General features: G+C 39.8%; 1 protein-coding gene across 1 annotated transcript in view; it reads right to left on the bottom strand.

Moving 5' to 3' along the window:
- Positions 1–26,269, bottom strand: part of LOC139739764 (carbonic anhydrase-related protein-like) — a 75,919-nt gene that overhangs the window by 11,142 nt on the left and 38,508 nt on the right. Inside the window, exons 5-6 of the mRNA XM_071650361.1 lie at positions 13,326–13,421; positions 8,047–8,109 (exon numbers count right to left, since the gene is read on the bottom strand). Of these exons, the coding sequence (XP_071506462.1) occupies positions 8,047–8,109; positions 13,326–13,421 (159 nt within the window). The remainder of the gene's footprint in view (positions 1–8,046; positions 8,110–13,325; positions 13,422–26,269) is intronic.

Below are 26,269 nucleotides of genomic sequence, written 5' to 3'. Positions count from 1 at the left end.
TCCAACAAACTTTAGATAAAATTATGCTCTTGAAGTGAAGATAACATGTTCAAAATCTTGAATAACTAAACTGCCATCGCGTCTAAAATTGTGGGATTTGAAAGTGTTTTACAGTTTTGTTTCAACTTTTCTGTCGGTTCTTTTAGTCTTCTACATAGTCGCTCTCAAAGATCCAACACTTTATTTAGGCAAGATGGTGTTTCCTAGAAATCATAAATAGACAATGGCACGTATATCATATGTAATTCATGGATTTTTATTTTGAACTGCTATAAGCTTTTCATATTCCAGAAGCCCTATGAGTGTCTGTGACTAGGAGGTATGAAATGTCACAGATAATGCCATTAACGCACACGCACACACCACACACACACACACACAAATATTGCGCTTCCTATTTTGATGTAGACATAAGAGTAAGAATATTTTAATGACAAAATTGGTCTTGGAATATCAAATCAAATTTAGCCCCATACCCCCTGCCTGATTATTAGTGAAAGATAAAGTACCCGTGACGTCAAAATTAATTGAGTCAATATTTCTACACCGGTTCCGCATGAGACTATGGCGGGGAAACGAGGGCACATTGGAGCCCTGTAGCGTTGTTGGTGATGTGGTAGATGGTTCACGTGTGTTTCATTTTGATGATAGTGTTGTCTGCAAGCGTCACACGCAACGCTTTTGGGGGTAATATAGCTAACCAGCCTCACCACATCAAACGACAAATTAATGTAAATCCTGAATCATCACCAGAGGACATTATACCCATATTAATTTTTTGTTTTCATGTCCATTTTTATCTCCATTGCGGATGTCTTTATAGACAGCTTGCTAGAAGTGAGTCGGATTTCCATGTAACACCCTTTTGCAGATCAGTGTATCTCGGAGGCAGATAGTAGCAAAGAAAACCAACGGTGTATTGATTATGCTATGAAATCAAACATTATCTTAACTGCCGACAAAGTCCCGGATGTCACAATCTTGGTACAATACCAAAAGATATTTAGTACAATTCTCACATATTATTCACTTACGTACAAATAATGAGACTGTCGGTCATTTTTCTCGCTTCAAGTATGAAGTAAGTCTACATCTTATGAAGACAGCAAAAGTTAAAGTTAACCAAAGGAGATCGTAATGGTTATTGGTGGTTAAACACAGACCTAAAACACACCTTAAAACTCAAAGTAGAGGCATGATAGTCATAATGTATTATAATTTCATCAACTCAGGTAGTGGGCTTTTTATTCTGCATTTCTCACCTGAGATTCTCTCCGTACGTTTAAATTCCATTACGATACGCTATATGCCCTATATCGTGCATTTACAGTCGTTGTGATATTCGCTCCCTATAAACTGGATTGTTATCTACATTTCCATTTTACCACAAACACAGCATCCATACGTAGTTATTAGATGATCATCTCTTAATTAAATACCACAATGTCTAATGTATCCATCACAGTTCCTTCATTAGAAAACTAACAAAATAGATAATGGAAATGGTGAAGAAAGCAGCATTTATGTTTGCATTACGTCGTGGATAATCACGTCATTCAGCTCTTCCACAGTCATTTAAATTTCGTAATCAGTTGCAATTAATATCGAAGAGAAGGAAATGCAAGATTGAAAAACGCCATAGTTTGGCTTCAGTGATGACTCGTACCAGTTCCTTTCAATTTGTGTATAGCTTTCACGTGATCAAAGTCGTCGTTGTAAACGCCAAAATAGTGTTCGCTTGTTTACTGTTTGCGCCATTCACTTCGTGTCGAATTTGAAAAGGTGGCAAAAAAGGAGGAATAGACAAGGGGGAAAAAGACTGTCGTCGCCCCCATGTAAGCCTAGCGTGTAATCAGTCGCCGTGCAAGCAATCGATTCATAGATTACAATGAACTTTAGTTCTATCGATCCACCCACATGCCCGTAAACCAGTGTGGTGCTCGATCGATGCCAATAACTCGGAGGTGCGGAGTGCTGCGGTTGTTTTGTTTAGTAAAAATCATACGGTCAGGGCGTAATAAGGGGGATGGTTCTGTCCGCTGCCGAGTCCGTTCGATAGCCCCGTAGGGTGTGGGAGGGCGGGATTTTTCCCCCTCCTCACTTTTACTCCTATACATTTGGTTGCGTTTTTTTTTTCGTGAAAATGGTACGAAGGGAGCATTGCGCGTAAACAATTCGAGAAGAATGGTACGGCGAAGAAATAGAGCAACAGTCTCATAAATGGTCCCTCCCTTCAGATATGTGGGCAGAACAAGAAAACTATCATAAAAAAAGCGAAAGATCCCGTCTAATTGAATCAAAGGCCCCGTGGTACAGCGTACTTTCTTCCTTCTTTCACTGCTATACGTGCGGGCAGAGGGAAAAGTAATGAGTTAACGCAGAAGAGGACAGCAAGAAAAAAAAAAGGTAAAGAGATTCTTTTAAAGACCCTCGAGCCTACGAAAATATCAAATCCGAAATGAAGAGAAAATGAGGTTTGGCTAGATTTCTGATGATGGCCCTCGCCAAAGCACTGCAAGCCAGGCGAGAAGCAAGCGTGTGACAATGTATGTCTCCAATCAACCACCCTTGCAATGAAATTAATGTTCCAAGCATTGCGCCCCAACGCCAGCAGTTGCCCCCCAAGCTGCACTCTGCCGAGAAACTTTTAACATCATTTTGTCGCCGGATGCATGGTAATGTTACCACTTTTTGCAAATCAAATAAACATCCTATTAGTGATATTGTTTTACAAGAAACGTTACTTCATCTTTCTTGGTGCATGTTTTCCCTCCTTTTTTAAGGAGGGGGGGGGGGGCGGAGAGGGAGACACCTCATGAGGAGGGAAATAAGAACAAGAAATAACGCCGCTCCTGGGACTTGAAGTAGCTCAATAAATACGAGAAGTTTCGGGCTGGGTAATCAAGTTAATAAAATCAGATGGGTAGGTTACTATTGCGTCGGACTCGGTTTCGAGCGCTGACGAGAAATGGAAAGGGATGAAATAAGGGCGGAGGTGGGGAGAGAAAGCGGAGACCGACTAATGAAAAATCACGATTAAATTAATTTCCACTTGACGGCGAAATACAATATCGCGGCGATGAGGTAATGCGGCTCGAGCATTGTGGGCGCGCGTTGCAATGTGGAGGACGGCCGATTGGAACTCGTTCGTTCCGAGCGCGCCAATAGAGTCGGGCCTGGCGCGTATACGTGGTTGCCTTAACCTAACGTCTTGTTTTCTTTCGCGTCACTATTTTACATGCCGTTGCGAGTCAGCGCATTGCTAAAGAGATCATTATTCGACAAAATTTCATACCCTCTTACCTTCAACCTTTTTCTTTGAACCCATTGTTCGAGAACAGAGGGAACAAAATACATGTAGGGCCTATATAATAAGCCAACATGCTTCAATTTCTTCCCCTGTTGATGTATCAGTAAAACGAGCTTTAGTAAAGCAATACGAAACAATGTATACAAACACACTTTGCATTTAGTCGGGTTGACATCAAATTGATAATGGACCCATTAGATTACCAAAGTTTATCCGTGTTGGATGCGATTGTGTGCGTGTTTAATTCTGTCTTTAAATCTTATTGTTACCTGATTCCTAACAAATTTCATAAGCAAGTTTTTAAACACAAGGTAGATCAGGGCCCTGTTTCATAAAGCTGTTCGTAAAGTTACGAACAACTTACGAGCGACTGGTGATCAGTTCTGATGTGCTATACTTATCAGAATTTCCATAATTCAGCACAAGAACTGATCACCAGTCACTCGTAAGTCCTTCGTAACTTTACGAGCAGCTTTATGAAACACCGCCCCCCCCCCCCCCAGTCCAGTACTCTTGTAGGTCATGTACGTGTTAAAAATAATGATAAAAAGCCAAAGTTGCATGTTTCTATTTGACAAGCAATTCTCTCTCAATGTACATCGTTACACGTCGAGGAACTGCTTAGTCTTCCAAAACCTGAATCATAATTGTTGGCTGGTTCCATGACTTTTGCTCATGCGACAATTGCTCTCATGTAACATCTGTATGCGCACTAAGCCAAGCATAGATTTTATCCACAAACATAACCCTAACTCTAATCCTAATCTTTACGTCAAACTAAACCTAACCCTATAAGTCCTTGGAGAAAATAGGGCCAGAGCAATTGTCGCAGGAGCAAATGTCGTGTCACTTTATTGGTTAGAAAAGAAAAAAACATTAAATGTATTTTCATCTTTATGGGTATTTTTTTTATTAACAACGAAGGCCACGTAATGAGATCGCTTATTGAGTGACAAGTACTGAAGATGGTAAAAGGAGCAATAGGTTTTAGGGGTATTGATAAAGAGAACAGACAAACAAAAGGGGTGTTGAAGAAAGGTCGTAACTAAAGGAAGCATTAATTTGAAAGAATGGCTTCCGTTTTGTTCATGTATATTTCTAATCCTTGGAGTGCCTTGTTCTTTTTTCTTTCTCACCTGAGGTAGGCCTATAATACAATAAAGATGACCATTCGCCTGCATTGACTAGACCGTATGGCAAGATGTTTGTATGTGTGTGTGTGTGGGGGGGGGGGGTGTCCGTATGTGTGTGTGTGTGCAAGCAAGTTTGTGTTTTATTCATATGCCAATCTTTATTCAGATAGTCTCTCTTACTTTCTGTCCTTTTGTAGAAGGTTCACAAGGAAGAAGATTGAGAAACTGGTTTAATAGGAGCGCCCTCTTTTGCTTCATTTGTTTCGCCAAAGGCCGAATAATCATTAGCCTCCAAGGCCCGTATTCACGAAGATGGTACAAAAAAATGAAACCATGGTTTAAACCATGGACAAAAACCATGGAGCGCCAAGTGCCGCACGGAATATTTCGTTTCGAAATTGGTCATTTTGTCGACAAAATGACCGTTTCGTTGACGAAATTATCGTTTCGTGGACGAAATGTTCATTTAGTTACAAAATGTTGTCATTTCGTTACAAAATAATCATTTCATTGACGAAATGACTGATTTCGTAACGAAATATTCCATGCGACACTTGGCGCTCCATGGTTTTTGTCCATGGTTTAAACCATGGTTTCATTTCTATCACCTTCGTGAATTCGGGCCTAATTGTACATTTGTGTGTGAGTGCGTGTTTTGTTTTGTGATATCAATCAAGTGCAAATCTTTTTCGACATGTCATCAAAATCAATTAAAAGAACTGATGTCTGTCCTATTCCTATCTGGCTACTTCAGCCAGTCAAAATTTCTGAACAGATACAGTGTTTGACATCTCGTCCCGGTCTCTTCCGCGCGTGAGTCTCTTTGGATTGTTGTCGACACAACCGCTGCTCTTGTCTGAACTGTGCGGCGATTTTTTTTTCTTTCTTCGTTCTTTCTAGCTGATCAATATTGACACGTGATTTCAAGAATGCTCAAATGGAAGCAAAAATCCAGATAAAGCGCACCGTTTCGGGTTTTGCTGGGTTTTTTTCTTTTCAAGTTGCGAATCTCTGTTTCATTCCAAGATCCCTCTCTAACGGAAACCAACGTTTATTGAAAGAAAACGCGCCGAGCTAAGATCAACTGTTACGCACAACTTTTTTTCGTCTTTTTATATTTCTTGTAGCATGTTTGCTCTTACTATAGATGGCAAAGATCTTTGCCCGGTTCGTGGGCGTTGAACGAGAAGGGGGGAAAAAAGGAAAGGTAGGATAACCGTGTTGAGGGAAAAGTCAATTTTCTAGTTCACGATTCGCACACGCGGTTCCTCAACAAATACCAGCCACATCAGGAACCTGTTCGACTTCTTTGTAACATCTTAATATCTTGTTATTTATTCAATAAACAGAGCGTGCAAACGCCTGTAGAATCAGTTTATCGACTCTGAACCAAAAGAAAAACACCGAGGAGGCATCAGAGTTTTAATAATGTTCGTTGTGCTGCTATATATTCTATCTCTCACAGGAAGGTGAGAGACAGAGATATATATAGAGAGAGACGGAAAGACAGAGAGAGAGCAAGGGAGAAAAAGCGCGCGGATCCCTTCCTGCTGGAGGAGCGAAGAAGGCGCGCCGTTTCCTGTTGAAGTGAAGTGCAAATAACCGTAGCCCGCGGGAGGCGTACCCGATATTTTGTTTCAAACTTCGAAGCCATGATATGGCGCGCAAATAACGCCAGAGATCTCTTCATTAAATTCTCGCTGTTGAGAGCGAGGAATATTGATATTTGGACAGGAATACTGCCAGCCTGCGGCCACCAGTATGTCGGAGCAGAACGGGAGAGAGAGAGAGGGAGAGAGAGTGGTTTTCCCCCTCTTTCCAGTTCAAGTGTGGCCGATATGCTTTTTTTTTCCTCATCCGTGTATCGCGAACAAGAATATACCAGGGTTACAATTTGCTCTAGTAAATTTGCAAAGCTGAATGACAAACTATCAATTTCAGTTGAAACCTAAGAAATTGAAAAGTTCACAGCTTACGCAATGATTTGGCTACTTCAACTGTGCATGCGCCTGGCACGGATCAGAAATAATGATTATATCGTCAAGCTGACGAGAATCAAACATTATTTTGGCGAATGTAGTGTTTACCACTTCTCGGGGTTGATTAACGACATCTCGGGTCCGTGTTGGGGGCAGCCTGCAGGTACGCGGGGGAGAACCCACACGTTCTTTAGATGAAGCCGGAGGAGACAAAATTTGACTGAAAAAAAAACCCTCATTGTTTAGGAGAAAACAAAAATAAAAAGGAAATCTTTCAGGAGCGGAGATGCAAGACAGCAAAACAATTCACAATCAAGGAGAGAGCTGAGAATGAGGCGAGAAATAGTCCCATTGACAGCTTGATACCACCGGGCCGGTTCGGGCCGCGGGGCTGGTGATGCTCCCCCCTATACCCCAATAGCCGCCGCAACCCGGTAGATAAAAGCCCTCGCTACAATAGCCCCCAATGTAACCAGTCCTGTTAAACATACCCATGAGATTTAATTAAGCGCGGACGGAGCAGCAGAAATACAAGACCGATCCATTGTTTGGAAGCTTGGGAGTTTTCATCTCGAGAGAGTCAGACTCCATATACGTCCGACAGTCATCGATAGAAGTGCGGGATGTAAATAATGAAAGACGCAGAAGGAGAGGAAATAAAAAGATATTCATTATCAGATACCTTACAAACAAAGACGCTAAAAGACAGGTGTTTTCTATTGAAGTTTTAATTGAATTTCGAGAGTTGCTTCCAATCAACATTTGATGGGACTAAAAAGCGAGACAAAAAAAAAATCAAAGTCAAATAAAAAAAAAAAGAATTCTACTATTTTCACTTCTGTTTTCATATTGGTAGCAAAAAACGTTCGTGATATGAGAGTGGAACTCATAATCATTAGTGACCGGCATCTCAAAAAGGCGAACTCACTCAATTACTACATTGCTGGAACTTAACCGTGATAGATTGCACTCTTTAATGACTTTCGTTTCTTCAGAGAGATAATCAAAGAGTAAGATAATATGTATATCTTCGCCTCAAGTACATATTCGACACGTATGTGTACACCACCCTTGTATAAAATCTCGATAACAGTCAACGTTGAGGTGGCAAACTGCAGGAAAAATAAAGATTGTGAAACTAATGATCTCTCGATATAAAATGAAATAAATTCCCAACAAATCTTAAGTTGTAATAATGTTCTTGTCGTTTTTAAATCAAGTCGAGATGGGGAATTGTCAAAATTAGAATATTGCTTTACACACACACAGACAGACAGAGAGTACAAAGAGAGAGAGATGGGTGAGAGGGGCGTAGTGGGGGAGGGGGATGATAAACCACACAGGGCTTATATCCTTTATGGTCTTATCTCTCCTTATTCTGATGTTTACCCTGCGCGTCTTTTGTTGCTTGGCCAAAGTGCGATTAACGATGGCCGCCTTAATTTTTACCTTTTCTCTCCTCTTGTGAACAGAATTGCAAACATTCGAGGAAGCAGGATTTGACTTATTTGCGTATCATGGTGATAACTATCATCGCTTTTATCCCACCCCTATGTTAGTTTCTTTATTTTACCCATCCCCTTCCAGCCCCTTTCCTGAATGTAGAACCCTCGTTCATTTTCACCTTGTACTGCACGGCCTCTAGGTAGTCGGTGAAGGTGCGAAGACCTGTGTGCTCGCGTCCAACCTGTAAGAAATCCGAGAGAGAAATACAAGAGTGTTAACATGACTTTCCGCCAAAAGTGTATGTTATCTCATGCGGTAAGCGCTTTCACTACAATCAGGGGCTATACTTTCTTTCTCTTATTATTATCATTTTTTTTTTTTGGGGGGGGGGGGTGATTAATAAGAATAACTCTTTTATTTTGATTTTTTTTTTTAAACGATCAACATGATGACAATCACAATAGATTGAAGAGATTTATATAAACTCAAGAGAATGAGTACGTTCTGTTTATCATGGTCGCGCGCATAATCATCCGTACCGCTTGAAGATGAATTAGGATGTCATGTAGATCCTCAGAAATTCTTGCAGCGATTGGTTGATATTTGCTTACAAGTAGCATCAAATTTTCTTGGGTTTTGTCGTTCTTCTTGCACTTCCAACTATTGTTAGTTCAGAGCAAAAAAAACAACAACAAACTAGAAATGTCGCTAAGGCGACTGGTATGCCTCCGCCATAATGCATGATTCTCCTAATAGGTCTATAGTTCATGTGGCCAATGTGTGATTACATTTTCACAAAATTGGAAAAATATTTCAAATTACATGTTTGTCACAAATGTGTTGAATGTTCACCTTCCTCGACCTATGTTTAATTGGATGAATAGGAGAGCATGTACTTGGGGATTTAAGAACTTAACTTGACTTTGACCCTTTCATAAGTTTATGCATTGAGTAATTTTCAAGGCATGGAGAAAAAATTTGAAATCACCTCCATAGACTGCTGTGCTAGAATTATTCTCGGACCAAGAATAAATGCAATTATCATAGATATCTTCATAGTTAATGTGTTACTTTGATTTTTTTTTTTTGCATTCTTGTTTGTTTTGTCATCCATCTGAACATAATCAGACTGGTCAGGCAGCTCAGTTTTAGAATTTTTTAAATCGATCAAACACAATGTTAATCAGTGGCTTTAAACTGAAGTTTATGGGTTTAACATCTGTGATATTATTAAAATATTTCATTTTTGTTATATCATAAGGACCTTTGTGATCTTTGACCTTTGACCCCAAAATACCAGTGAATATTTGTCTTGTCATACTCTACCCTCATACCAAGTTAAACGTTCATGTCTCATAGTGTGTAAAATACTTTACCAAAGTTTTTTTTCACAAAATAACCTTTGACCTTTGACCCCGTGACCCTAAAATCCAAACAAAGTATTATACCCCCAGGATATACCCTCATACCAAATTTGATGTAAAACCACCACACGGTTCTTGAGATAACGACAAAAACAAAACGGGACGGACGTACGGACGTACGTACGGACGGACGGACGACCCGAAAACATAATGCCTCCGGCCACTTCGTTGGCGGAGGCATAAAAAAAAACACACAAAACAAACCAAAACAAAACATTCGCTATAGACTCTGAATTGACAACGTCCTTCTCTTCCTAAATCTGTACAGTCACAGTTGAAGAGGTCCATTCAGCCTTTTCCATGGTAGTTGTATATTATCTTTGATAAGCTCTTCTTCTGTTTTAGGTGCAAAAAATGCATCCAAATACAAAACTCTAGACCTTTTTATACGCAGTATTCAGGCCCCGTCACACTAGGGCGAAAGCCCAATGAATGCCCACCGAATTTGAAAATTTGAAGATACGTTCGCATCCGTTGCTAATACTATAATAGTTCTAAACATGTTTGACGTTCTTTGTATTTATTAGCTATCCGTAAGAAATTACATAGATACAATGGATCCGATTTCCTTATTCTGAACATGTCCAAAATCTCTAGTGTATCTCTGCGAATCCCTACGAATAGATAATGAACACAAAGAACGTCAAACATGTTTCGAATTATTCTGGTATTAGCAACGGTTGAGAACGTATCTTCAAATTTTCGAATTCGTTGGGTATTCGTTGGAACTCTTTGGTCCGTAAAAACGAAAAAAAAAAATCAGTTCGGAAACACAACCCTTCTTGTATTAAGTGGGTCAATTATGTTAACGCGTGGTATAAGCGGGGATGTATTGTGTGACCTAGCCATCTCTTTGTTACATCGAACGTGTGTTCAGAGATCGCTCCAAGCTCAGACGAGTATCATCAATCTAAGGGGTACGGGGTACGTCTTATAGGACGTTCTACCAGTCTGCGTATGTCTGGGACGGCTCATTTGGAAGGTTACCACTTATTCATTAAGCAGGTTAACCGTCCACTGTCACTTTAATCACATCCAGCCCAATTCTCGTCTCTTCCTCATTATATCTGACATTGTTAGCAAGCAAAGAACCCGCGCACAGACTCATCCTCCTCCTCTTATATAATCATGTCCGGCACACCACTTGTCGGCGATAAAAATGTCACGCCTTTGAACTCCGCATGTCCATCAGTCGAGTCGTAATAATTAATTCTGAATATAAAGCAATTTCATGTGTTAGATTGGTAAGGACTCCGTTATAACTTACTCCTCCGCTCGCAGTCCTTAACCTCAACCCTTCGTATTCTTCTCGGCTTTTTTTTCCTTCTCCTTCTTATTCTTCTTTTTAAACTTTGAAGAAAAAGACGACTTATTCTGAGTAACGCGTTGATTGGCTCCGTATCGGCGTCATAAACTGTCGGACAGCGCCGCGGGATGTTCAGCGATCGGATGAGATGAAAACATGGTGGGTCATCGGCGGGCTCTTAGCCGGTCGGGAAGATGAAAGGCACCGATGGGTGTGAGGATGGGTCGACGGGGGGAGGGAAACCGAGTCAAAATGAAGTGGAAAGGAGCTCAGAGGCGAGCGGGGGTAATGGGGAAAAGGGAAGCGATAGTGAAAGAGTTGATGAACCAGAGGAGACCGAAGAGGGGGAGCACAACACTGGTTGTCCAAAGAAAAATGATAAAGGTGCCGGTCATATTGGCGAGGGGTTAAACACAATAGGAGATTGTCATTTCTCGCTCCCTCTCCCTCTTCACCCCTTCATTTCATCCGCCCCGGTTCTTCCGTCTAATCTTGTTCGGGCTTGATGAGGACATCGTTGCCCTGTCACCACAAACCTTCCGGATAGTTGATCTTATTGCTTATCTGAACCGATGTTTTTTTCCTTCTCTTTTTTTTTCTTTCGATGACGTCATGATGATATAATGATGACAATGAAATCATCCTTTGTTTTTATCCCACAGAAACACAGTAGTCTTGATGGTGGAATCTTTTCTGCAAAACGGTAAAAATGGATAACCACATAGCATCTCTTTTTCGTCTTTTGTTCGCCGGAATTCGAATAGATTCTTTCCCGCACGCATTTCCATCAACTATTATCATGAAAAAAAAATAGTAGCTTCTACTCTGCCAACAGCAAAGTTCGTGTTGCAAAGACGGCAAATTATTCTGCATGTAGAAGCAAGCGTTCACCGGGATATTACTTAAAAGGATACAATAACGGAGATTCAGCAAATCTTTTTCTATCACACTATTGAATTTCACAATATATTGCAAAGTGTCACGGAGGTTTTCTTACTATGCTTACGACGTAGCATAATTTTCTGCGCCTGCTTGTTCAATGCCGGCGCGTAACTTCGAGTGAATTAATGACAGGCCGAAAAAAAAAAGCATGAGTATAATTATGTGAGAGATTGAACAGAACGTTAACATGTCAAAGTAGTAGTTTACCGCTCACTGAAACGGAAGTTTCCTTTCTACGTAAGCACCAACAAAGTTCATAAAGGGAAAAGTATCGCACAAAACGACTTGATTTGCCGTTATTAATTTTTGTACGCGGAGACGCGTGTTTCATAGAATGATTTTCCATGTTAAGTTAACAAAGTTAACGTCTTCGTCGGTCTCCAACTACCGAACATCCTGTACCCCCATTTGAGTCCCCTTCTCTCTTATGCGGAAAACATCCTAATCGGTCATTATTACAGTTTAAGGCATTGTGTGCGAAACGATAGAAAAATTACGGCATATCGACGCTCAAAATGTCATAATTCATATTTATTCTTCAAGCTGAATGGGGAGAAAATTGAAGGTGCTTAGATGTTTAACGATGATACCGTCTAAAGCGGCTTCATTTACAATCCCCGACTAAAGCAGATTACGTTTGATTTCCATCCAGAATGAAGAAATCTTAAAGCCGCGCTCCGAGCCAATATTATAGGACGGTGAAATTAGGGCTTAATGTTATGGCTTCGCTCGTTCTCATAGCTACGGGCGCAGGATTTGAATAGCGTCTTTCTCTATTGAGCTCAATAACGGAGGCGAGGAGGCGAGCTAAATTGAATATTTGGCGTTTGAGGCAGGGGGGCAAGCATATCGTCTGAGTCATTTAAGAGAGGAATCGGGGGTGGGGTGGGGAATGAAGCATTTTACTCATCTTACTTGCAGGTCGCAATATCGCGCATTATCCCAATTTTAAATTCACAATGAACACATCACAATGAATAAAACTTAATAAGTAAACCCCCCCCCCCCCCAAAAAAAAAAAAATGTGGTTAGAAAGGCAAATTGTCTTCTGAAACGGGGGGAAACACATCTTTATTTCAGATTTATTTTTCTTCCCTCTCAATTTTCATTTCAGAAAATGACCCTAGCAGCGAGGATGATGACGAGCTTAAAGAATCAGAGCTTACCAGAGTCACATCGAGTCACATAGGGTCAGAGAACTATATTGATGAGTGGTTTTTGGTTGTGTTCGATATAGCCAAATATGACTGATCAGTCGCCCAACGAGCAGCATTTTGTTGTTGTTCTTCTTCTTCTCGCTGTACAGGTAATCGTAATGGGGGAGGGGGAAGAGATGAAGAGATAGCAAAAGGGACGATGATACATCATCATTTTAACGACCTTATGCTATGAACAATATATTCATCCGTGATTGGAGATAAATGTATTACAATCTTCTCGCGATGTATTGCCAGTTCTAACATTGGAGGACACGGGTTCGAATCTTGACCGGCGCGTAAACACGCGGACCATAGTTCAGACTTGTCGCACATGACGTGCTTGCAGTCACTGCTGAAAAGGCCCATTCAGCATTGTCCAGACTTGTTCTGTTTTAAGTGGAATATAAGGAACCATAGAAACAACCTCCACACTTTTACTTAACGGTGTTCCACGTAATACATAAACATTATAATACAGTGTAAAATGTGTCGGAGAGTTTACAAAGAAAGCCAAAGGCTTGAGACAAAAATTGATCCCTTTTGTAGAAGTGAATACATGAAAAATGTATTCATTTTTATTACGTACTTGGATGAAGAGTCCAATGATGGCGATTCCGTTTGGTTTCCCCATTGCTTCCTCTAGGCTGCCATACAGTGTACAGTTCCAGTGAATGAGATGTAACTGTGAATGGAGAAAAAAGAGAGAAAAAAAAAGTCAATTACCTCAATTTCAAAGTTTATTGATAATTATGAGAAACCAGAAAACATAAGAAAGGCGGGCCAGAATTGATTGTTTTTATTCTGCCTACAAGGCAGACAAGGCAGATTTTAATGAAAACATTGAAAAATAAAACAAAGTGACGCATGAATAGATGAGCCGAGTCAGACACAAATATAAAGACTGTTTATGAATGTTATGCAACGGGGCATATTTCATATAGACGGTAATGCTCATTTCATTTCTTCCATTTTGGACGAATTTCCTGTTATCAGGCTGCACAAAATGGTTTACTAGTAAATGAAAACAATGATTCGGAGTTTTTAATGAGTTTTTTCTTTTTTTTTTCGGAGATTCAGTGAGTTGGACAAATCGTTTACAAAACATCGATGGCAGGACTAGCACAGCTATTATTGCATCGCTCGCTCAGGTCTTGAGATATCAAATGAAATTAATAACGATTTTCGTGTTTGCTACGATGTATAGATTTTCCCCCTTTTTTCGCGTTATGCCCTCCCCCTCCCCCTCCCCCTTTCCGGAGGCTAGATCTATTTCATTTAATCAAACAGAATTCCCCCAGCAAAATTAGAAACAAAAATGCCAACGCATCGATCGAGCAATTTTCTCTTTCACTTCAAACAGATCGTCATCATATTACAATGTACTAAGTTTGTTCAAATCTGCCCGATCAGTCTCTATCACACACGCACACGCACAAAAAAGAAAATAAATAAAACAATAAAATTGCAGCGCTCGATCTCCGAGTAATAGATTCAGCACTCGCCGATCGACAACAAAAAGAAACAACCTTGTAAACATAATGAATCCAAATCACCCGGATCAATATGAATTTGGATCGGTGCGTCGGAGCTTGTTGGTCTAGTTTCCAACAATGGGCGTGAAGCTCACGACAAAATCCCACAGACAATATCTGTTGTTTGTGTTCTGAGGACTATTCTTTTGTCTCTCTCTCTCTCTCTTTCTTTTACCTGGTTGGTAGCGCGTTGCTTTTCGTAATTGTTTGAATCTCTCTGGAAGCAAGAAAGTGAGATCGCACCCTCCATAATTTTCGAGGACGTTGCTGACGAAAATGGGTGATCATCATTCATAACAAAGAAAATTAAAATATCGCAATAATTGCTTTTGAACTGTCCTTCTATTGCGGGCTTTTCCGGATTTTTCTTTCTCTATCTGCCCCGTTTACAATCCCTTCTGCATAAAACACAGATGAGAATATGATGATGTACGGCTGTTTTGTAGCCAGATAATATTACTATTCGTCCCCGCTTCTTGTTCCACTTCCTGAGAGTCGCTCGCTCGCCAATCCGTGCTGACACCGCGCGGGAGATCAGGGCTGGCGAAGCGTGACACTGTCAATGACCCGGTCTACAGTCGGACAATTAAAAGAGGAAATTACAAATTACTTGCCCATTGTATGCATTGTCATCGCACATTTCTGTATTTCAATCTCCCCCGCCGTGAATATAGCTCGCCAAGAAAAGGGAGATCAGAACAGCTCATCGGAACGAAGTTGTTATTGAATTTGATGAATTGTTCATCTCTGACACTGCATTAAATATGATTTGACATTTGTTAATAATTAAGACTGAATTCGTGGTCCGACTAAGCTGTTTATGTGTGAGCGTATGTCAAGAGTTATACAGCTGTATAATTATATACGTGAGGAATGTTGTGAAAACACACTGTATGCGCATTTTTGTCCTCGTAAGGTATACTCATATGACTGGAAGGTAGAAAAAATTATTCAATATCATCAGATATTACAGAAAATGCCAGAGAATAGCAAAACTTTCCGTAGTATACACGGTAAGTTTCCAGTTTATACCCCATGCTCTGAGTGCAGTGTATGTATGCGTGTGTGTGTGTGTGTGTGTGTGTGTGTGCGCATGTGTTGTTTTTTTTTTAGATATTTTTGAGTTCAGATATTTTTGAGTTCAGAGATAAGTATTGTGTATATAAAATATATATGTAGGTATGTGGATATGTATGTTGTATGTATGATATGTGTATGTGCATGCATGTATTGTGTGTATGCAGCATATATCCTAAGCATAATTAGCATAATTATTATGTTCTGAATGCGAGCAGAAATAACTGTGTGTTGTGGTGAGTGAATGTGTGTGCAGGGGGTGTGGAAGTGTGTTTAAGTGGATGTGTGTGTGTGTGTGTGTGTGTGTGTGTGTGTGTGTGTGTGTGTTAAGCGGATGTGTGTGCAGGGTGGGTGTGTAAATGGGTGGGTGGATGAAAGGTGGATGAGATGAGAGGTGGATGAGAGGGAGTGTGTCTGTCTCGGGTAAGGAGGTGGATGTGGTGTAGAGGGTGGGGAGGTGGTTTAGAGATGAGAAGGACTTTTTTTTGGGGGGGGGTTTAAAGTTTAAAGTTATGAGTAGTTGAGGGTTGGGTATGGTGGAAAGGTGGGAATGAGGGTGGTTTATGTTGTTGTTGTTGTCATCGTTCTTTTGATATAATAGAAATTTCATTTCCTGTTTTTTTTAGTGTTTGGCTAAATTGCTCACAATTGCATATATGAATTCTGCTTGTTTGTTTTGTAGTTAAAAAGGAATGATCGGATAATTCATTCTATTTCCTCTCTTCTGTTTGATATCTGCCTTAAAATGAATTGAATGATTATTTTTGTTTTATGGATTATGGATTATGTCTCATAACTGTAGGAATATCTACATGATTTATGACAGATGTTATGTAGAATGTGCGTAATTTTTTTTTGAATTGTTATATTCTCAAAGGAAATGGAATTAATAAAAAGATCACTGAAAACAAAAAGTATGTGTGTTTTGGGGTGTATTTATCTTTCTCTCTTCTAATCTCTTTAAAGTGATGGTTTAGTATTGGTGGAGATGAGGATTGGGCTTTTAACTTTTTGCGAGATATCAAGAAAACACTTGTGAAATCGTACAGAGCATACCATTCTAAGAGGAATTCAAAGTTTACTTGATGAAAATCGGTTTTGGAATGGCTGAGATATCCAAAAACAAAGTAAAGCAAAGCGATTGTAATAAAAGGTGGGTCCCACCTTTTATTAGGATTGCTCTGTTTTGGGTATATCTCAGCCATTTCAAAACCAATTTTCATCAAATAAACGTTGATTTCCTCTTGGAATTATATGTTCTTTCATATTTCATGAGAGGTTTCTCATTATCTCACCCAAAAATGTTAGAAACCTGAAGTAAGGTCTCAAACAAAACTACACAATCCCTTTACATCTCTCTGTTATTATGTATCTATGGAAGAGTGGCAATTGGCGAGTTCGTATGGCTACTCTTTTCTTTGTGAATGCTTTAGATTAAGATGCAAAGTGGGCAAATGGTGAAGTGATAATATTACGTTTATTTCGCTGTGTGTGTGTGTGTGTGTGTGTGTGTGTGTGTGTGTAAGTGCGTTTTTTTGCATGTATGGGTGGTTTTTTTTTGGGGGGGGGTGAGTGTCTTCAAGAGTCATCACTAAAGGTCTATAAGCGGGAATGACTGTCTTATGTGGTTTTGCTTGTTTTTTATTGCATAATACATCGGTTATAGTCGATTCTCTTTCGTTTCAAATCCACTGTGTCCGGTAACACACCGGAGGGGAACATGGGCATTTTGACAAGGCCCTTAAAGAAAAAATGTAGTAAATAGGGGTCCCCTAAAAACCAGCGCAGAACAGTCAAATCCTTGAAACAACTTACTTTAAAATCAAACGATCAATCATCCAGTGGTATAGAATATTATAATCTGCATTGGCGGAGGAGGCAGAAACGCAGTGCTACTAAGTACCGTCCATCGCAATTTATTTTACTACAGTAGTCAAACACATGACAGCAATACGACGTCAGCATGAAGCCATTTCCTTTCTCAGTAATTACTTGAATCCATTGTAATTAATTCCTGCGCTATGCCTGGATTCACCAGAATAGTACTGCCCGCCCATTTCGCGGTCCTTCTAATTTCCACAAATCATTTCATCATTAATACGGACGAGCACTAAGAAGACGGAACGTGCAAGATAAGATGAGATGGAGTGACGTCATCAAAAGCGCTAAACGATGATCCAAAGAGCAAGCACGAGGGATCTTACTAAATCGTACCAATTGTCTCAAGCCATGCACTTATGAGCAATATCGCAGTGTAAGTTATGACCCTAAAGAGGCTTAGGAGTCGTAATTACATTTTCTTCCAGCTGCGAATGAAACGACATTTTGATGCGTCCTTTGAATAATGTGTGTCATCCGGTTAAAGGGTGTCAGTGACAGTAGAATATCGCAATGCATCTGATGTTTTGAGTTTTTAGAACAGATCCAACATAGGCCTAGATGTTATAGGCTATGTATTTTTAGCTGCTTTGAAATTATTTTATTTATCACCAATAAGACATGAGATTCGTGAGTTTACTTTTTGTATGTTTTTTTAGCAGTCAGATGATTGTTAAAACAGTAACCTGGTAATAAAGAATACAAAAATTCATAACTTAGATAAAACTCATTTAACAGCGTTTTATCCCAATTCAAGTGCTCCCACTTCTTTGAAGTATGTCATGGTGCAATGGAGCGTCGATAGGGCGTGATATAAGGGTGACACTATATATAGGATAGAGGGGTGCTAGGAAACAGCTATGTATTATCATCAGTGCAGAGCAACATAAACATGGCTCACACCAGAACGGTTTAATGATTTCTTATTCATCCAAACATATTTGTAGACGAATAAACCCATATCAACGTATCAATAGATTTCAAGTCCACATTCCAGAGCAGTGAGATTCCGGTAATTAAGCTTTTCTGGCTGGTAAGTTGTTATGTATTTATTTCCCTCAAAATAAAACAGTTATGTACAAATACAACAATATATTACATGATAACTTATATTATGATAACTTGTGCACTTTAAGGTTGTTTTGAAATGAGCCGTCTCTCTGTCAATTTCAGGATTCTCAATCTTAAATGTGACGTTGGCTTATGTCGTCGACGCATTTCAAACATGTAGTGCAGCCTTGGGTAAAGAGCTGCGGCCGACGGTTTATCGTATACTATCATCATAATCAATATATTGTGTCAATAAATTGATCTAAGTTGAACGTTTTCGCTCTCTTTCTGCTTTATCGGGACCGTTTCTCCATTTGAATTGTATTTTTTTTCTTCTAACCGAACATCTCTTTCTTCCATCGTTGCTTTATCGGCTGATCGTATCTCGTGTTTTCGACCACGGAGACACGGTGCAACCAGACGACTGTTAATGGCGCCCAACTCTTTTCCACTAGCGGACACCAGGGGGCAAAACGTGTTTTGCATTCTGTGCAGTCACGTGACAGGTGGAAGAAAACGTTATTGCTTAATGAGCAGTTCACGGAGCGCAAAAAATAAAAGGAAAAACGAACACCACTATTTACCAGTTATCGTTCCCAAACGTTTTGTTTGCCGGGCACTGTGTACTTTGCCAATTATCGCTCGGTCTCCAACGACGTGTGTGTACCATTGTCGTGGATCGTCCGCCAGAACGCTCCTTTTCCGACCGCCGCCGTGCGCAGATACACATAGCCTGGAGATATTACATAGCAGCTTTGAAAAAAAAAATGCTGAGCTGATAAATCGGTATTCAGTGCGGAGTGGCGTCTCTTGTTTGAGGGAAACATACGATCATCAAACACGAATCCTGATCGCCAGAATAAACCTCCCAAACTGTCTTACTCACATAATTTCGTTTAAAAACCGAAGAGGAAGAGAAGGGAGGAGGAGGGAGGGAGAGAAAAAAAGAGGGGGAGAAATGCCTGCAAATACAAACAGAAATTGACAGCATACGGAAAAGGGAAAGAAAAACGAACTGTCACCGACACTCGCGAAGTTCCCTCATCACAAATTGATGGGGAGCCCCGATCAGGACTGCAAAGTGGAATGATCTAACAGTTCTGCTGCGAGGAGGAGGGAAAAGGAGGGGGTGTTTTAAGCGAGAGCATGTAAAATGTTGAACAATGCCCGATAATTCCTTAACCTTATCATCCCAGCGCGCCCAATGTCTGGCTTGATATGTTCAGGGGTTTTTTTTCCCCTTACCCCAAACCCATGAATAACATGAGTCAGTGATGGGCTTTGTCTCATGTACCACACTCTACCGTCTTTTGTTCGAATGAAGTTAAGCCTTATAAACCAACAGGCTACAACGTTGCTATCGAACTTGTGACCACGTTAGCTGCACTATTTCTGCACTTCATATCGTACTATTCCCTCCTCAGAAAAAATGAGCAAGAAAAGAACCACGGGATATTCTTCACTATAGGTCAACACATTTGTTATGACGAGGCGTCTCTCTACTAAATCTAATATCCTCATGGTGAGATTATAAAATCGGGGTAGTCGTCATCTAGCACAGCAGTGACGACGACGATTAAAGGTCATATCATACTTAAACTTCTGGGAGGCAATCCTTTGTGCTGATTATTGCAACAAGAACTGGATTTTTCCTACCTGATCAGTCGTGATCACATATAGCCACCTGTCGTAAAATCTCTTCAATATTTTTTCATGAGATACTGATGTCTGACGCAAATTGTTGCTGTATCATACAGTATCAGACAAACCTAACGACAACCTCGGACAAATTTTGTAGAGTCGTTTCAGACTGACACACGCAGAGAGCCTATTTAATTGCTCCTAAAATGATTCTTTAGCCCATCTCGCATCTGTCAATTATTCTGTGATGCGGTTTGCCTCAATGGCATCCCCTACTCCCGCATAACATGGAGAACAAACAAATTCTGAAATAATGTGACATAAATTGGACAGAATAACCACGGTTTATTGATGTTAATTATGAGCAAAATATCAGAGGATCCAGTTATAATATCAAAAGATATTGAACTACAAAAAAGAAACAAACAATATATAAATAAAACACAGACTGTTATTCAACGAAGATATGATAAAAAAGAAATGGGCAGTGTCGTGGTTAGGAGAAACAGAGAAGGGCTGCGTCGCCTTTTAACTGCATGCTTACCACCCAGCCATCGTCCCCCCCCCCACATGTCATTCCCTCGCTGTTAAGCACGTAGAAGGCAAATACTGCTCTGCATTCTATTCGCGATCCGTAGTCATGTCCGTACGCCAAACACAGCTTTACTACTGAGAGCATAATGTCACTATCAAGCAAAATGGCAGAAATGTCACTAAAATCGTACCACACATTTGCACCTTCTTGAAATTCTGATTTTTTACTCGATTTTAACTGAAAAACAACAACAACAGCAACAAACAAAACGATATTAGTTGCAACCACATAGCATGATCCAAATTTAGTCAGGTTTTCTACAGTTTGCCACTACAACCACTTTCCTCATTAATGTAGGCTATTGCAATACAACGGAATTTGACATACATGATCTAAAGCGTTTCTTGTCAATTTCGTGACAAACAAAACAAAACAAGGTTTTATGTGAAGGTGAATGAGACACGATGCGAAGCCATGACACCACCATCATTTTATTACTTCAGCTAATTTGCCTTTATGCGGTTGTAGCTTTGAGCAATTATACGTGAAAACATAACCAAATTAAACACCCCGGAACTTTCTTTTTTTTTTTGTTAGGTTTGATTTTGATGAATCCCCGATCTTTTATCCTGTCTGTTCATGTATCCTGAAAAGAGAATTGAACACGTTGTGCAATAGCACTTTGAGCGGAAATGGAAAGAAGGCTCCTCGTTTTTGTGTTTGCTTTTGTTTTTCTACGAGAAGGCTACTGAGCCCATCTGAGAATGCTGCCACGATGTTCCCGGACAAAGCGGTCAAAGCATGCCTCGTTGCGCACACTTCTGAGCATAGATACTCATATTCCATGACACATCTCCCCTGCTACTTAGTACATGTATATCATTGTTAGTAGCGAGATTTAGATCTGCGACGCGAACGCTATGACGACGCTAATTATGCAAAAACGGTGTTCTACACATGCCCGAGAAAGCCGTTTCCGTCGTCCAACTCGTGAGGCTGCGTCGTTTTAGCGTTCGCGTCGCAGATCTAAAGCTCACTATTGTATTCTCTTTCTTCATCGGTGGGTTTAAAAGTATGTTGATGACCGACTGATTCTGTACACGTGTTTTCATTACTTGATACACCTTTGTGTTCGTCTGAGGCTTAGAAAACTTTAGATTCGTAGCACTTACTGTTATAGGTCCATTTTCTGGGAACCTATACCCCCATCGCTTTTCTGTAGGTTCTCTCCCCCACATTATTTGGATTCCAAATATGAATATGACATACTCTTATTATATAGACTGATTTATTTGAGTGTATTCTGTAACTTTTATTATCTAATGTGCAAAGTTAATTCTGTATACATGGGATTTTCACATTTTGATGCTATTGTTTGATCTGTAGATATGTTTCATATTCATTTAAGATACAATGAAGTGAAAAACAAAAATGCGATGTATCATACAAAGTAAAACAAACTCATCTTTCTAATATGTATATTACTGAGCATGATATTATGTTATCAGGTAAGAGAAGAGGACTGGTATGTATAGCATTTCAGTATTAAAAAAAAACAAACAAGCAAAAACCAACACAAAACCTACATCAGCCTGCTTTATCATTTTTTATGGTTAGATACTCGCTTTGATACGGTGTCGCTACCATTGGTAAACTCTTGCACACCAGACTCAATTACTATTTCCAGAAGGTAACACCAAGGAGCTTCGAAGCTCCTTGGTAACACTATCTTTATGAATACCCTCTCAAGCGTTTGGGGCCTTTCATTCTCACTCAAGGGTGTAGACCGTCCCAGGCCATCACGTAATAACCTGTGAATGACTTTCCACGCAATAAATTACCAGTCTTTTCTTCATTCTCGGTGATTTAATACATCTTCTTTTTGATATCTTTATGTAACCCCTTGCTGCAAAAAGATCAAAGCTTAACATTGCACGCGATACTGTTTGGAGACGTCCCTGTTTGATGTTTAATTCATTTTCTCTCTTTTTCTCTTTCCTACCAGGTACTTCAAGAGGTACTTCGGGCAAGGAAGCAGGGATGAAGATTTAATTACTTTATTGTGATTATAGATCACCATCAGAGACACTTCATCATAATATTTCCCCTTCCGCCGTGTTTGCCCTCCAATCTTCGGCGATATTTTTAATACGTAATTAATAGCGCCACAAGTTTGATTAAATTGACACAGCTCTCAATAAACAACAAGGAAAGAGGTAAAAAAAAAAGAGAGAAGACTATAAAAGGAGAAGTGTCTTGGACGAACATAGCGGGCGCACGTACATTTCCCCACTCCTCAATTAATTGTCGCCCAATTATGGAGTAGCGGTATCCGGCGGGGGCTGATTGCTGAGATTTGCTCCAAAGCACTTGGGATGCGGTAGAGTGCGGGCTAATTTTGTTATCATGTTTGAGAAGAGGGGCATCTTCCCCCTCTTGATTCCAAACTCAACCTCATCCTGACCGGCAGCACCTCCTCTTGTCGAGTCTGTCTTTTGTTTTGGTGTTGTTGTTGTTGGTGGTGGTGGAGGTGATGGTAGTGGTGTTGGTGTTGTTCTCTCCTTCCGGTTCTTATAAGTGAGTGAGTGTGTGTGTGTGTGTGTGTGTGTGTGTGTGTGTGTGTGTGTGTGTGTGTGTGTGTCTGTATGTGTGTGGGTTTTTTTCAATTCTCATAGAATTGATACGTGCAATTCCATTATTTTCATTATAGGATATTTTTCCAGATCTATTAGCTTTAAAGGAGTGCTTCCTTCAACCAGGGAGGTGTAAGAAAATGAGAGACAACTCCTGCTCTCCTTTGAAGTCATGCGCAACACCGCCGAGAAGTTATGCGCTTAACTACAGGTGGAAATCAGGTGCTTTGACAAAAGAGAGTATCAATAATTAGGACTAGCGCTCTCACATCTAGAAATACTTGCCCCTACTGCATTTCGCTCTCTCTCTTTCAATGTGATGGCAACAATGAATTTGTGTACCTTAAATTGGAGCAGCGAATCAAAATGCAGTGTAAAACTGACAATTTTAACAGCAAATAGTTTAAAAGCACGCTGGAGCACGCTTTAGCGGAGTACTTTATTTGAAAGATCAAAGTATCCCAGATTAAAGCGTAGAAAACTAACATGCGAAAATGTGCGCATTATAGAAAAATATTAGATTTTTAAGAGGGCCTAATTTTCATTTCATTTCGATTTGCGCATTACGAAGAAACTAGAAATATATGTTTATAATATTGAATTCTTTCCTCAACTACTCTTAATCAACTCGAGTATTTCATTTAAAATTTTACGGGGAAATAAAGCTTGTAATTCAACGAAAGGTGAAATGCGTTCTTCGTCTCCGAACTTGCAACTAGAGCGGTGCAGAGAATGACTTCAAAGCGTATAGTGGAATGCTAGACATCCCATTGTAACGCTTTGAACCCAAACATGTGTTTGCATGAATTACGAAGAGTTGTCTCTCCTTTTCTATACCTCCCTGCTTCAACGAACGAAATTTCAATGATGATTATAGATTATAAAGATCAGGAAAAGGAATTAGCGATTAAACTTGTAAGATAGGGCTCCCTTCACTGAAATGGGAAGAGCTAAATATTTAGGGAATTGAAGTGTATAATACTCTGTTTTTATCGAACTTTTCCGATCATTTTGTTTGGCAGGCTGTAGGATGTAATTGTTTGGGTTTTTGTTTTTGCTGTTTATATGCTTTCTTTCCTACCTTCTTACACACACATAATCAATGCTTCCCGGGCAGTACCAGTACTGTAACTTTGTGATTAAGTATTTGAGGAAGTGAGAATGTGAGCGGGTTCACCGGATATGGGGCTGTGTTGGGGGGTGCCTTTGTTCTTTTTTTTTTTTTGATGTGTTTGTTCTTTTCCCATTCCCTTTTCTTTTTTCCTTCTTTATATACAAAATTCTTTCTTTTTCATTCGTAATATTGACATTGTGGAATTTATATTGTCATAATGAAATTTGTATCATGTAATTTGTAAATAAATCATTGTTTGTTTGAAAAAGAAAGAAAAATACAAGATTGACAAAACACAAAATGTGTGTATGTGTGTTGCGATGGGGATGGGGTAAGTTTCTGACCGAAATTCGAGTGTTTTAACATTGAGTGGCTTTTTTAAATAATCAGCAAACTATGACGAGGAAGTTCTGGAACTTCCTGAAGTGTTCAAAGTTCTTAAATATCTCCTAATTACTTCATGATAACGCAATTTCAACAAAATTCAAATTTTTGCTTTCTATTCATTTTCTTTTAGATTGTATTGTTCTATAGTGCTTATAGTTTTAAGGCCTGGATTTCTTCTTTCCCCTAAATTCTCTTCCACGGATTAGTAATATTGACATTGTCATTTTTCATCACATTTCTAACACGTACATCAATAAGTTTGTGAGTATTTGTTTGGATCCACTTAATTTGGATATCCTGAATGGGAATTTGCGATACATGTTGTATGAGCTCTTTGGTACAGATTCCTTTCAGTCCCATAGGCAACATCCATACGTACAAAGTCAATAGGTTTAAAGGGTGGTGGTAATCAGGGGGTTAAAGAGTGTATTTTGGTTGATAAGATAGGTTTGAGTATAATATCAACGATGAAACATTGATATACGTGAAGGTTCGCTTTATACAAACACGCTTGGGCCCTGGACTTTTTGTGATAACTTGATGCTACGGCGGTTTAAGATGAATCAAGTCAATATCTCACATAATTTTTGTTTCATCAATATTTGAAATTTGCACTTCTCGAGACATGATAATATATGCAACTCTTTTCCCACAAGCTAAAGTGCTTTCGTGAATATTGTGCGGTCGTAATATACGATTTGGCCATTCTATGGAAGATTCATCGAAACAGAATTACAACGAGACCAATACTAAACACACCATACGCTGAAGCCTCGTCAACTGCAAAGCCTTTCTAGAAATCACGAGCATTGTTGATATTAAAAGAAAAAGGAAAAGAGAATCGTATTGGCTTCAATTTGTGCCAACACTCGTTGGTACGAAATACTGTCAATAGCGCGCGAGCCAACGACCAACGATAAAGAAAGTGTTACTTTATGTAGCAAGAGTGGGACAAGCGCTTCGTCGATAGAGATATTCACCAGACAAGAAATAGAGACTTTGGTGTCTTGTAACAACGGTCAGTGATGGCAATCGGCTATGCAGAGATGGAACGTAATTGCATGAGATCTGTGAAGAAATAAATCTATTTCATCACCATTTGACAAAAGTGTTCTGGCAAATGCCAAATTAGAAAGGTACTTGCTTCGTAACTTGAACTTTTCCCTTCGTATATACACAAGCGCGCCTTCTCCCGCAGTCAAGTGGCCGCCACTTTTTTTTTTCCCGTGACATTTTCATGTTTTGCTGCGAGCAAATGCCGAGTTCAAAACATAACTTTGAAGTCGAGGAGACCCCAAGATTTTTCCAACGATGACGCACGCGGTTAGTAGTGCCGCTTTCCCATGATGCCAATAAAAGTTAATCGCATGGATTAAACGATTTCTCCGTTTATTTATCGTATGCTGGCATCAAAATGGCTACAAGGTTATAAAGAGTGAGCGCGTCGAACCCAAATCAAAATGTTGTATCACCGGAAGTTGATGGTCGAGCTAAATCCTTTTGTTTTCCGAAATTTTGTTGAGTTGCTCTCTGTTTTTAAACAAAATAGCATATTTTTATTGTCGGTGGCTGGGCGAGATAAAATCGTCACATAAGATGAACTTGGGGTGAAAATGTCCTTGCAACTCTCCACTTCATGTCAATGGCAGCGACCTTTCTGTTTTCCATTGAGTCAGGCACATC

This window comes from Diadema antillarum, unplaced genomic scaffold, assembly GCF_040938485.1.
Source record: "Diadema antillarum isolate AM-2024a unplaced genomic scaffold, OU_Dant_1.0 seq00000817_RagTag, whole genome shotgun sequence".
Taxonomy (NCBI): Eukaryota; Metazoa; Echinodermata; class Echinoidea; order Diadematoida; family Diadematidae; genus Diadema; species Diadema antillarum.
This window is presented reverse-complemented; position numbering and strand designations above follow the sequence as displayed.